Source organism: Vigna unguiculata, chromosome 8 (assembly GCF_004118075.2).
Source record: "Vigna unguiculata cultivar IT97K-499-35 chromosome 8, ASM411807v1, whole genome shotgun sequence".
Classification (NCBI taxonomy): domain Eukaryota; kingdom Viridiplantae; phylum Streptophyta; class Magnoliopsida; order Fabales; family Fabaceae; genus Vigna; species Vigna unguiculata.
In genome coordinates this window covers 32,433,157-32,447,562 of record NC_040286.1, presented here as the reverse complement: position 1 = coordinate 32,447,562, position 14,406 = coordinate 32,433,157, and the positions used below count along the sequence as shown (strand labels likewise).

At 33.9% G+C, this 14,406-nt stretch overlaps 2 protein-coding genes across 2 annotated transcripts; both read right to left on the bottom strand.

Annotated features, from left to right (window-relative positions):
- Positions 1-1,116: 1,116 nt before the first annotated feature.
- LOC114194557 (mannose-1-phosphate guanylyltransferase 1) lies at positions 1,117-4,265 on the bottom strand. Its single transcript, XM_028084876.1, has 5 exons — positions 4,028-4,265; positions 2,887-3,018; positions 2,510-2,572; positions 2,163-2,402; positions 1,117-2,064 (listed from the first exon to the last, which is right to left on the bottom strand). The coding sequence occupies exons 2-5, from the start codon at positions 2,995-2,997 to the stop codon at positions 1,393-1,395; spliced, it is 1,086 nt and encodes a 361-aa protein (XP_027940677.1). The 5' UTR covers positions 2,998-3,018; positions 4,028-4,265; the 3' UTR covers positions 1,117-1,392.
- A 3,557-nt stretch (positions 4,266-7,822) lies between these two features.
- LOC114195449 (ultraviolet-B receptor UVR8-like) lies at positions 7,823-13,118 on the bottom strand. The gene is made up of 11 exons (XM_028085927.1): positions 12,803-13,118; positions 12,163-12,236; positions 11,974-12,058; positions 11,601-11,732; positions 11,099-11,323; positions 10,716-10,955; positions 10,420-10,463; positions 9,350-9,532; positions 9,059-9,149; positions 8,379-8,422; positions 7,823-8,258 (listed from the first exon to the last, which is right to left on the bottom strand). Exons 1-11 carry the CDS (start codon positions 12,993-12,995, stop codon positions 8,136-8,138), a joined length of 1,434 nt encoding a protein of 477 aa, XP_027941728.1. The 5' UTR covers positions 12,996-13,118; the 3' UTR covers positions 7,823-8,135.
- Positions 13,119-14,406: the final 1,288 nt, after the last annotated feature.

Here is a 14,406-nt window from a genome sequence, read left to right as displayed (position 1 = left end):
ATTCGCTACCACCCAAAGCGTCATACACTCTCACCCAAGTTAAATCATCACCAATTATTTTGTCTTTTGCTCTTTCTGTCACTTTCCTTTATTTTTCATAAAGCAATGCCTCGTATTACTTTTTAAAACGTTTTTGTGGGAAGTTTATATGTGTAGCATTTTCATTTGTGGTGAGCAGGAAAAATTGCTGCAATAATGAAATCATGCTCCACTTCCATCCACCGTGTTGAAAATTTTCTAATATAGACAAACATAAAGGCAAGGCCGTACAACCAAAAGTTTCTGTTCTTGTTATGTGACATGACATGACTTCAGACACACTTATCCACAAATTTAGGGGCCAGGCATGTGCGCAAACGTACCACAATCTCTGGCGAAAAATAATTCTGTATAACTACTTTAGTAGAAAATAAATAAATAATTCTCAAATAAGGTGTACATTTCTGTATAAAAGGAATCAAGTTTGATTTTCCTTCACTAGGGTAAACAAATTATCCAAATTAAAATGATCTAAAAGGAGATACGACTTAATTTGTACGATACATGAATAAATGCCCCTCACCATGTTACCCATGTTTATGTAATGCATTGTACTTGGTTAGTGAAAAAGAGAATATGCATATTTAAATATATATTTAGGAGTAAGTAACAGTATTGAGAAATTAATTTTTAAAATAAAATAGAAATATCACTTTTTTTCCTAAAACTTTATCCAATGACAAAAAAGAAACCCTATTGCAACCTCAATCAAGCTGATGCATAAAAATCGAAACTTGCAGTAACTTTTATTTCGAAGGATAAGATGAGTAGGAATTCATTAATAAATTATGCTCACAATTATTTCAAAAGATATTTTGGCAGTAATTTATGGTCCCTCCATCACATGGTTCTGTTCTGCCAGTAGATATAGGCCTCACTCACTCGTTCGACCCCATAATATATAAATATATATATATATATATATATATATATATATAGATATATATATATATATATATATATTCTTTTTATATCAACTCAATATGAAGTCTAACTGCTTATGATAGTATGACCTATCAACTAACTTAATTGTCAATTTTGTAGCAGTATTAGATTGCCCAGTGAGAATTGCAATGGTTGGAGAAACAACTAACCAATAATTTATTTCTATACACACTGAAAATACACAACTTTTGCACAGTCCAAACATACGCCCTTTACAAAGATTCTGACCTTCTTAATCAATGAAATGGCGTCACTCGCTCTAATCCAAAAACTGATTTGTAGAGAAAAAAAAAAGAAATGGGATGAAGTACAAAGGAAAACAAATGAAACGAACAAGCATATTTCAGACTGAATAATTTGCTACCTCATCTCACAACATACTACCAATTTGAACATCACTGACCTCACTCACATGACAATCTCTGGCTTCAGAATATTTGACTTGATCTCCTTGTGGGGCAAAACAACACCACCATTGCTGTAAATTTCATCACATACATGGACATCTTCTCCGAGGATGGTCATATTATCCACTCGAGCCCATTGACCAACAGTGGAATGCCACCCAATAATACTGCTGGATATACAAGCATGCTTCTTAACCCTCACTCCTCGCATTACTGTGCAGCTTTTGAGTCTAACACCTTGTTCAATGATGCAGCCAGGACCAATAGCAACATCTGGTCCAATGAGACATCCCTCACCAATTTTGGCTGTCTCATCCACAATGACATTCCCCACAATTTGAGACCCACTGGCCAACTTAGAAGATGACTTCTTCCTCAATGAGTCCAGGTAAAGCCTCAGGCCAGAAATATAGTCCCTCGGCTGTCCAATGTCCATCCAGAATCCTGGCAGTACCATTGCAAACAGCTTTTTCTCTGCAGCAATATTTGGAAACACCTCTTTCTCGATAGATGTGGGCCTCAATTCAATTCGATCCAAAACAGAGGGATTCAACAGATAAATTCCAGCATTGATTTTGTTGCCAACAAACAATTTTGGTTTCTCAACAAATTTATCAACCTGCCCTGTCTTCTCTTCCATCACAACCACACCATATTTTGATGGCTCGTCCACCTACACAAGTAGATGAAAAAATGATGTCGGATTCTCCAATTTCAAATGTACAGTCTCACATGTAAAAAATCAGATTTACTTTTTGTCAAATCACTTACCTTTGTTACCATTATGGAAGCCTCTCCTCCATGGCCTTTATGGAATTCAATCATCTCTTTAAGTGGGTACTCACTGATAACATCACTGTTGAGAACAAAAAAGGGCTCTCCAGAGTCATCTATCAGCTTATCCCTAGCAAGAGCCAGGGGACCTGCTGTTCCTAGTGGTTCAGTTTCTTGAGAACACGTGATCTTGATGCCAAGCTTTGTTTCAAAATCCTTCAAAAAATTCAACATAACCTGCAGTAGGAAGCATTACAACAGAGTAAAAAATGAATAAAGTTTAGCCTCATACATCTCTTTTAAGCATTGACTTGAAACAATATTGAAAGGAGAGACATCTTTACCTCTGGTTGGTAATTGATGGCTAGCACCACCTCAGTAACTCCAATGGCCTTAAGGGCCTCTATCTGAAAAACAAGAAAAATTGAAAAAAAGAAATCAGAAGTATACTAAATTTTACTAACATATCAAGGAAATAGACATAAAGGACACTCGTAATACATACTAATGCTGTATGTATGCACACACAAAAATTGGCTCTTTTTATTCATATATCTAGGATAAAGCAGATTTTTTTTCTCGTAAATTTATAGATCTGTCATATAGAAGGGAGGCATCAAATGTTGCATGAAAAAGGGGTTCTACAAAAAAGTAGATCCCTAATTCATTTCTATTTACAAAAGATGAAAACCTTCTAAAAAAATGCTTAAAACAACTTTACCTGATGCAGAATCATAGGCTTGTTAGCAAAATCAACAAGAGGCTTAGGGAAACTGAGTGTTAGTGGTCTCAACCTTGTTCCAAATCCCCCAACCAGAATCAATGCCTTCATTTTGATGTGCCCTTTACTTTCCTGAAAATTTATAAATAAAAATAGATCAAAATTAGCAAACAGAAAATGTGATCTAAAATAAGAGCAGATAAATTCAACTGTGTCCTGTAAGTATTAATGCCGGGAAGGAAAGAAGAGCTAGCAAAAAACACCTAAACGAACAACAGCAAAATAAGTAAAGTAAGCCTGAGCTGACAAGTAATCTGTTGAGTGTGACATGGATCCATTTACATGTCACTATGCGAAGCATAAGATAGAACTTAAAAGTTAAAAACACACAATGTTTTAGCCATACATAAAAAACACAATAGGCGGCTGTTTCCTTCTTTCAATGGGAGAAATTTTCATACTTGATTTTTAATAAAAAAGAAAAGTCCATAATCCTTGAGGTGAAATTACTGCATTAATTCAGCTCACGAGAACCAAAAACACTCCAGACAGGGATAATAGGTTGGCTAGCTTCAATCCACATGGGCTAGTCTGTAAATAACACTTAAAACCAAACATCAAGGAAACAAAAGACAGAACCTAAAACTGGTGTCATTTATGAAACAAGACAAGCAATGAGGTTACATGAATTGGACAGAACAAGTAGCATCACATGACATATAGTTGCTACTGAGTAGTTTATCCAAGGTCTTTGCAGACGAAAAAACCTGGCTCTTCCAAACTAGTGTAAATTTCTTATTACATAGAATTCAATTCCTCTGTATCAGCTTCGGCCAGAAATTTCACAAATCCATGAAAATTCAAGTAAATTTGCTGAATAGACAAATCAATTCAACACAGAGCAAAAGAAAAAATAACTAGCGAGACAGAGAGAGATAGCAGGGACTTCCGCAACACACAGCAGTGCCAGATCTGAGTAGCACACTGAAATATCTAACGGAAATCAAAAGCAGAGCAAAATTCGATTCAAAAAAATTGAAGAGCACGAACTTTGCGATTAAACAATCAGAATTCGGAAACAACATGCATTGATTGATTAGAACAGAGGAACCGGCAATGGCATTGGTTCAATGGGAAATACCTTCAGATCGGCGACGGCGAGAATGAAAAAGCGAGCTGAGTCTACTCCAACCCGGACCGAGTCAACGCAGCGAGTCGGAATCCACAACTACAATGAACGAATCCAATAAGAACAACCCCCAAATCCTTCTCCTCCGTCTTCCTCTTTATATAATACCCTCACGCGCCAACTGTAAATTATAACTACTCTTTCTTATTTATCACTTTTTGTGTATTTTATCTTATTTATTATACAAAGTAACAATCATAAAATAATTATCACAAAAACCAACAAATTTGTACATATTTTTATTATAAGATTAAAAAATATAATTAAATATATATCTTTATTATATTATACTATATATAGGATAAGATTTCCACGTGATTTTTAACAAATTTTAACTAATAAAAAAAGATTATCCTATGGGCGTGGATTTTCCCTTTTCTTCAGTGTCGGTGGCTTGCTATGTTGTTTCGGAATTTGGCCATTCTTCTGTTTCTTTATGCTAACTTTAATAATCTTCTGTTGTTATTATCGTAAGTTGTTATTTCCTTATTATTTTCTCTCTGTACTTTACATTGCTACCAAAGTTTGTGCCTTCTTCACCATTTTGTTCTTTCTATAATAATTGTTATAATAATTGTTGTACCAGCTCATGAAATTTCCTTTCCCTTTTCAATGCTTTTTTTTTTTCATCTCAACATTAAATTAAATGTAAAATATTATCTTATCCTAACTTGTCGCGTGGTGGATTAATTTTATGACGTCATAATTCACGAATATCCCCTTAAATATTAAATATTATCTTTAAAATTAATTCACCATCTTATATATCTTTATATCTTTCATTATCTAAACAGTATTATTATATTTTTCATACGAGAGTAATGGTCGTTGGTAACTGTCATTATGTTATTGCTTAATTAATCATAATTAAATAATCACTCAACCAAGGGCAACAAAATAAATTCACAAGTGATATTTCACAATCATCGTTAGTGTGGCCAAACTGGCATATTCCTGATAGATACTCTTCATCTCTTTTTCTTTTCTGAAAAAATATATCCATGCTTTGGTATATACAGAATCAGTTTTTCTTTTTTTTGTTAAACGTTTTAAATTACCACAATTAATACATAATATTTTTTTAAAACAAAGAAATTGATAAGTTAACAAAGTTTTTTTTACACACTTTAACAAACTAACTAGTTAGGTAAAAAAATATTACTTTATTATTCTATTTTAATTTTATTTATGAAAACTTTATCAAGTTTATAAAAAAATGTCAAAAAAGATAATTTTCCTAAAAACAATTAGTCTCTTTTTTTGTTAAATGTCTTATTTTAGTATTATGAATATACAGAGATACACAAGACTAACACAATACATTTGCATCAATAAGAGTGAGAGCAAGTCTTCAAACGTTCTTTTTGATAACAACTCTTTGAAATATTTTTTGTTTAAAAACAATTTGAAAAGATTCACATTTATTATGTTAGAAGATATGTTTATTAATTTTCTATTAAACTTGCCCCATTGATAGGGTATTTCTTTTGGTCTACTTCAGTCAAGAAAAAAAAAAAGGTTCTAAATTAAAAGTTTGTAAAGATTTCGTCTGATTGGAATTTTTTTTTCTCTTTATTTTGTCATTGAATACTTAAATAAAGTAAAGTTGTTAAATTTCCTGATCATGAAAATGCGTTACATAGTCAACTCCTATTCTTTAGATTTTATTTAAAATATTATAAAAACTATTTTACGTGAGAACCGGGTAACAATGTGAAACACGTAATTTATTTAAATTGGTTTGTGTTATTTTAATTTTTCTCTAAATTGGAGTCAAAGTTTAAAAGGATAATTATTTTACACGCAAATGACCTAACCAAAAGTGTTGAATTTTGAATTTCCTTTGACATTATAACTAGTCTTAGATCTGGTCATGCATTTTAGAGTATTGATTATTAATACTCGATTTGCAAATTTAACATAACTTTTTAAAAATAATTAAATCTGACATTATGAATCAGAAAGTTTATATAAATTTTTTATATAAAAACGAAGAAACAAATTATAATTTATAATTATTAAACATATGAAGTATTAAAAAAAAGTATACCTAGATTTGTGGCAGATAAGCTGGCATGGGGTATTATTAAAAAGGCTTTGGTTACAAAGCCAACATTTATATTATTCTAATTAAGTAACTTGGTCCATATGCCAGCATTGAATTCAGTTCCATTTGCTTGATGTTATGAAGCTCCAATGTCATAAATAAATAAAAAATGTTAGCTAAAGAATCAATAAATTAAATATTTCCAATAAATATTATTGTAGAAGTATATATTAATAATATTAGTTGTTATGTGTTTCTTATACAAACTTTTAATAAATGTTTTTATATAGAGCACATGTATCTGTTTTGAGTGGTTGCATTTTAGTCTAATAAAACATTCGAAACAATTTCTTGTTCAAATAGTTAATACAATTACATTCTTAAGAGCACAATAGAATTATTTGTTCACAGAAACTTAACCAGATGTTTTGTATATATAGAACTGTCTTAAATATTAAAATATTCAAAGTGAGAGTTTGCCTACTCTGATAGTGATTCTGCCTAATATTATTGTTTCCAAAAAGCACACGATTTATATATAAAAAACGATCATAATGTTCATAAATGCTTTTAAGAACATTTATTAACAAGTTTTTGGGTTCATTAATGGAAAGGTTTTGATTCTTTGACAGACTCTGTTCAACAAAAGTGAGTTTGATAGTAGCTACCTCACCCACTTGATTTTGATTAAGAGGCAATTACTAAAACTAATGTGAACATGATCAAGATCCAGTGTAATGTCAACCATAAGATTAGCATAAATACTAGGTTGAATTCATGATGGGGAATATGCGATAACTGCCAAGTTCTATCAACCTAAAATGGAAGGTGGAGCATCATACTCAGTATACAGGATTTTTTATGGTCTCTACAAAATGAAAGTTCCACTCTTTAAATATTGTTATTGTTGTTTCGTTGTTGATTAGTGATTAGTGACCAATTGCAAATTGGAACCACAATTTTGTTTCATAAGTCACACCAGAGCATATCATATATCATTCTCAAAGGATGAATATGACAGTGAAAGCACAGTGAATGGTCTAAGACAGCCTTATTAAAGCCATTGACGGTGAAGTTGGAGAAGTACCAGAAATTTGGATCTCAGAGCATCTTCTAAGAGAACTAATTTGACTATTAGGCCCAGCTTCGCTTTCATGGAATAATTCCTAATTGCTATGTTTTGTTTTCTACCAAAAAGAATAATAAAAAAGCAAGCTTTTATATGAAATTGAAAAAACATTACCTTACTTTCGTCAAAGAAAAGAAAAAGAAAATCCCCCATGTTGCATCTTATTTCTGCCATTGTCAAAGAAAAGGCCTGCTTTATTTTGGTTCAGAAAAAAAACTATTGGATGGGAGAGGTAGGGGTCCTTACAGAGGATAGTCTTTCACTCTAGCTGTGGTCCTTGTCCATCTTGGAAGAAGTTGAAAGAGTCCATGCCAAAAAGGGATAAAATAAATCGATGTTAATTAGTCGAAATGGAATATTTGAATTTGATTCCTAGATTCTACAGATAAAGGGATTTGATCCAAAACAAGAAAATTATTTTTTGTAATCAATTTACCTCTGGTTTAATGGTAGTAAATGCTGCCTATCAAGAACAGTGAGTAATCCATAACAAGAATAAGAAAGCTGAGTTGGGTGAAATATGGTTTATATTGTATTGATTAAAAGGATTGCATTTACACCTATTCAACAATTACATGCCAGCAGAATAACTTCCAGTGCATATACTGAATAGTCTATACAATAAAATATAATATACACAATGGTTAAGAATGTTGTTACATAGGTGGAAAGGACTAAATACTGCTTTCCAAGCCAGATTATCGCTTTTCAATGGTGTTAAAATACTAGAGGTAGTCATGGTTATTTACAAATCGCACACCATGAAACAATACACACATGTATGGATAGTATACACTACTTTATGTACATTAACCATTGCCTTTCAGAAGAACTGCGAAGCTAACTAACAAAATTTGATGAAGAGACTCCGATATAGCATGACATCAGGTGGGGGACTCAGCCAGAAGAAGAGTATGCCACCAACCACAAGCAACATTTTTAGGAACACAACCTTCAATGGTGACTTCAGAAGGAACGTTACGGTCAATCACGTCCCCAAGGCCCAGCTGTCACACCCAGAAATCACAACTTAGAACAAAATGATTCCACAACATGAGTGTTACTTACACTTACAATAGATGTAACAAAAAGATGTACATATCCAAAAGGTTGAGTGATATAAGCACCTGTCCATATTTGTTCCATCCCCAGCAGAAAACTCTTCCACCCTCTTGAAGAACATAAACGAAAGGAAACGAATTAAATGTGTGAAGAATAGACATGCAGTTTACATGTGTATGTTTTTTGAAGTGCCAATAAAATTAAAAACTAAACATTAGTTGTGCATAAGATTCTGATGACTACTGCAAAAGTAAACTTAAAAACAGTAAGGTACTTAAGAATTTGAGTTATGCTAGCAATCTTATTCAACCCATGGGGGATTTGGCTAAAACAGAGACTATATAACCCATTCATAACAAACCCTGTCCGAGATTGTTCAGTTTGACCAGCACCGTTGTCTTTATGTACATCACATAATTAAAGAATCTTTTTACCTTACATTCCTTCAAAGTGGAACCGACATCCCAAATTTTTAACAAAATAAATGTTACAGCCTATTTTTTCCTCAATTTTCTTCGCAGTTGTGTTGGTAACAAAACATTGAACCAAACATTGGGAACATGAACGAATGATTAACATGTGGGGAAATTTTAAGTGCTCACAGCTCATCTACTTCAGAGATATCAAACAGATTTCAGATTTATTTAGTGTTTTGAGATGTGTTAAATAACTTCAATAATGGAAGCCTAACTCTGATTAGACAGCTATTAAAATGACATAAGCAGGTCCCTATAGGATGGTATACCTGTTACCAAAGCAGTGTGACGAGCCCCACACGATATATTCTTTGCATGAACATTTTCCAAACTCGGAGAATCCACTAGTCTTGGTATAGTCTGTTTAAAAATTAAAGTCAATACTTTAAAAACTGAATCACAGGTTGCCTCAACTAATAACATAATCAAACAATACCACATGCTTAGCAGGTCATTCAGTGACATCAATATTTATGACGAATGTATAACCACAGCACACTGATATGTAATTATGATCTGTTTTAGCGACAAACTGGGTGGGGACACTAATTATAGCATACCTCAGCTTGATCGGCACCAGTTCCTAGCTGTCCAAACTGATTACCACCAAATGCATACACATCACCATCAGCAGATGTACAGACTGTATGCCACAGTCCTGCAGCAACTCCCTCTATGTGGATACCCAATAAGGAAGATACACAAGTTGGGCTTAGTTCATCATCGGTACTTCCTTGCCCACACTTGACCAAAAGAAGATGACATAAATAGAGTATAATGAGCTTAAGCATGCATTGACCAAGAGGTGACAAGAAAGATAAAATATTGTAAAGGAATAGAATAAATAATCCCTTGTTAGAGTGAACCACATCTTCAACATCTACTTGCTTTTGTCCACCATATTCTACTTTACCTACAGATTCATCCTTAAGAATGGTTAAGGGGTGATGGTATCCAAACAGTGCCGCAGATGAATATATTTCAACCGAGTATCACATAATTCAGTTGGATTCATGACACGATAATACTCCCGCAATCTAAGGCAAGTCAAATCACAAATTTAATTAAGTAGACGTTGCACTTCACATTTTTCCCCGTACCAAGGAAGTTTTACATAGCAAAATAAACAACAGGATGTTGGTGATATGACATGCAAAGTGAGGTAATTCAGAGCATGGGGTGCTCCTCAGTATCAAGGGGTTACACTATTATCTGATAAGATCTGAACGATAAAATGGCCGATGATGAAGCAAAATGGATTTCTCGTGAAAATAAATTAAAGGAAAAAGCAGAACTGGAAGAAAAAGAAGATTTAAGTTCAGTCGCTGACAAGAATACTGCATCAGAAAGGGATTCTCTAATATTAGGATTCAGGAACCTTTGTTAGCAAACTACAGCCTTGCACACATCAGAAGATTTTATTTAGAATAAACGCTGACAAAATTTAAGGAAAAACTCTGCAAGTTTGATCTGCTATAACATACCCATTACATCAATAACCTCAGTTATGAAGCCATGAAAATAAATTGGGAATATGCTGGTGACAGTACATATACAAATTCGTCAAGTTACAATAGAATATGAACTTGCAGAAGTTAAAAATAATATCCCAGTTCACTTTAAATTTTACCTGTCCATAGAGTCCCCAACCAAAAGCAAGCAAGGCTCCAGCATCTGTCAACTCAAAAGATAGACATTCCAATATTAGTACAAACAAATGTACCAAAGATGACAAAAACGTTTTTTGAAACAAAACAAGCTTACGAAACAAATTTTTATACTAGTAAATTTAACTCCTAATCTAGTACCCAGAAAGACAACGTTATTTATACATCAAAGCATATACATATTTTCATTTTAGGTTCTTCGAAGAACTAAAGTGCAGGCGGTCCAGTTGAGTTGCTGAATAGATGGACACATATGTACCTGTAATGACTGCACTATGTCGACCTCCACAGGCAATTCTCTTTATGTAACTTCCAGGAACTCGAAAACTTTGTCCCTCTGAACCCATGCTTCCTCGAACCAGTGTAGCAGATCTATCTTTACCATAATAAGAGGAATCAATACATGGAACGAGATGAGGAGAGGATACCATACGTATTCTTGAACCCAAACCAAGCTGCCCTTCACCTCCATAACCCCAAGCCCACACCAGTCCGGTATCTGAAACTCTCAAAACCAAAATCAATGATAAGTCTTATACATCAAAGATGTTTCAATCAAACCGCGTTACACAATGGGAAGAAGATAACATACATAAAATCTTAGACTTAAGTTTTAAACTTGTCCATTACAAGGTCTTGTACCTGACAGTGCAAGTGTATGGCGTCCACCGGCAGCAACACTAGCTATCCTTATTCCTGGATTTAGTGTGACAAGGCACGGAAACGCTGTCAGGCTATCATTGCTGGATGATGAGCTTTCAGCTGTTTGCTTTGTTGCAGATACTCTCCTTCGCTTTGTACTTTCTTCTCCACTGTTATTGGAGGCAGTACCTCCAGTAGATCTTGAGCCTTGTGAACGAGGGCTCACTATTGCAAAACAACTCTATATCAGTCACCAATAACAAGGAATCATGGTCCCCCCCAGGGAGGGATAAATAACTGGAGGCAGTACATCCAGGTAGGGAATGAGGGTTCATCATAGAGGGGTAAGCCATAAAACTTTTTTTTCTTCTTTCTTTTTGGGTTGCAAGATTCTATCATATATCCCCACTCCTTCTTTGGAGCACCTTGGCTTGCGTAGACCACTCCTTGGGAGGGACAGCTAGCTTTACATAAGCTGTTGTTGTAAAGAGGTCAAACATACCTTGCTCTGTCGATAATTGACTATGAATTCCTGGCACATCTTTTTCAAGACCTACCCCTGTCGATGGTTCACCAAATACCCTCCCAGAGGGAATACATTCTTTCCATCCCCATGTATAAACTTCTCCATGTTCTGTGGCAAAACATATTAGCAGAAAAGTTTGCTTAATGTACAAGACAAAAAAACTCCTTTCCAACTGGATGATTTGTTGAATTCATATTGGATGTGTTACTTGTTAAAATAATAGATACATGAAAAGCCTTTAGAAAACCAAAACTATAGGTTCTATTTTAGTTCAGTCTTCTTCTTTCACTCTCATCATTTCATTTCTTCTTTTTCTCTCAGGCCAGAAAGGTAAGAAAATCGACCTTACCTGTTACAGCAACACAATGAGCCCACCCTGCTGCAGCTTTTACAATAGATGCTTCAGTTGGAAGAGGGAAAGGCTCTGGAGTTTCCTTTACAAATAAACCAGAAATGTTAGTTTGTTGACAAAGAAAAAAGAGATAATAAAAGAGAGACATCAGGGACAAACTATTCGATCAACAGTTATGCATTATACCCCGTGCTTGCCAGAAGTCACATAGCTTTGGCCTAAATCATCTGTCGAGCCCCACGTGATGAGCTTCCCTGCTCCTGATTAAGGAAAAACACGTGAGCTTCCCTTCATACAAATAAAATGGTACAAGAAAACGAAAGGGAGATAGGCCATAACCCAAATACTATAACTTAAATCATTTACAACACAAGGAAGAACAACAACACATTCCATGGGGTGAGGGGCAAGACATTGGTAGCAACAATAAATTGCCTCAAGTGAAACAGTAATGAAAGCCTCACAAAATTCCAAACAACCTCCTAAATTCATCTCCTTAGATTTGAGAGTTTGACCATATTTGACCAACCTTACAAAATAAGACCCCATCAAAGTTCAAAAGCGCAACACTTTATTTAATAAAACCATAAGCAAAACAAAAAAAACAAAAAAAATCATTGTTCACTAAGACCCCGTCGAGAGAGGGAAAAAAAAACACTCCAATGAGAAAAAAAAATCAGAGAAGGAAGCTCAAGCCGCTAAACTGAATTGAGTTTCTGCTCCAATCTTCCAAGTTCAACTACTTCCCCAAACCTGATTAATTTTCAAATCCAAACCAATATTGGAAGAAACGAAAGGTAATTAAAGGAATGAAAAGATAAAGCACCAGAGATAGCAATAGCGAATCCACAACCGCCGCCGCAAACATCATTCCAAGAGTGACTGCATGGCGGAAACCTAACGGCGACGGGAGTCAAAAGCGGCGTCCTCTGCGGCAGAGCTCCGGGAAGGTAACCCCACATGTAAAGCACCCTCCGCAATGCCCCTCCTTCACTTCCCTCGCCATTATTCATGCCCATTCCCACTACCAAAAGAGTCAACAACACAAACACTCACTCTTTCTTTTTCCTTTTTTTATTTTCTGGCGCTTTCTTCTCTTTGGAGAGAGAAAGAGAGACAGCGGGTTTGTTTGTGTTTTCGTTTGTTTGTTCCGAATGGCCAACGTATAAAATGAACGAATCATTTTCAGGGGAATGAGGATGCCACGTCGGATGCCCACGTGGTTCCATAGCCACATGGCCTTCTTCTGGCCGCTAGATTCTTCCGCCATTTCCAGCCACGAGTTCAGCAGAAGTTTCTGGAAGGTCACGCGCCTGGTGTGTTACCGTGTTCACTCCATTTGTCGCCACGTGTCACGTACAGGAGAGAACTTCAATGATTGTGCTTCCACGTGGCATTTTCTACACCTGTAACGGAAAACACAGCATTATTAACCTGAGTCAAACTCTTGTCTACTGTAATAAAACTGGGTTTAATTTTTGTTTGCAGTGTATATTTAATTTTATTTATATATGCATATTTTATTCTTTTACCACACATCGTTATAAAAAAAATTATTTACCTCTTAAATATTAATGAAATCATTTAACTTTTTTTACTTTGTTTTTTTCTTAAACCTAACATTAAAGTGTGTTTTAAAAATTGTGGACTTATTTATACTTCACATTTTTTTAAAATGTGTATGTGATGAATTTTCTTTGTAAATTAGTCAATGGCTTATGTAATTTAATTAAAAAATAAAATTAAAAGCTTGAAATAGATTTTTTTAACAATAAATGGATGATTGTTTCATGTGACCTTTTGTTTCGACCATTACAAATCTTGAAAGAACTATAGGATTGTTTGACTTTTTTTTAACATAAGAAATAAAAATATTTTTAAAATTATAATAACCATATGAGTTTATGAAAAGTTAAAAATAAGTTACTTCTAACATTTTTAAAAGGGAAAATAGTGACTAAACTCATGCTTAAATTAGCCTTGAATAAATTGTCACTTTAAAAACTACAATAAAACTGTTATAGTTTCATTTTTCATTTGTACATCATATATTATTAAACGAGATAAAATATTGTAAAGAAAATGGTTGTTTAATGATTTTGATGATTTTTAATTATTCAAGAAAACTATTCATCTAAAAAATTGTATTGTAAGAAAATTTGGTAAGAAACTAACCGTAGTTTTTTCTTTATAAAATATAAAATATAGATATATACTATTTTTATTTTATTCTACATTTATCAATCAATTCAATCACCAATTTCACTGAACACTTTCTAATATAATAATTAAGTTTAACCAGCCCAAAGGAAAATAAGTTTTAGTTAAGCTATCAACTATTTTGCTAGGTATAACTAAAATAATATTTGAAATTGCTATTAGTAAAATAATTGTTTTACAAAATAAATTTACGTAGATTTAAAATTTCGA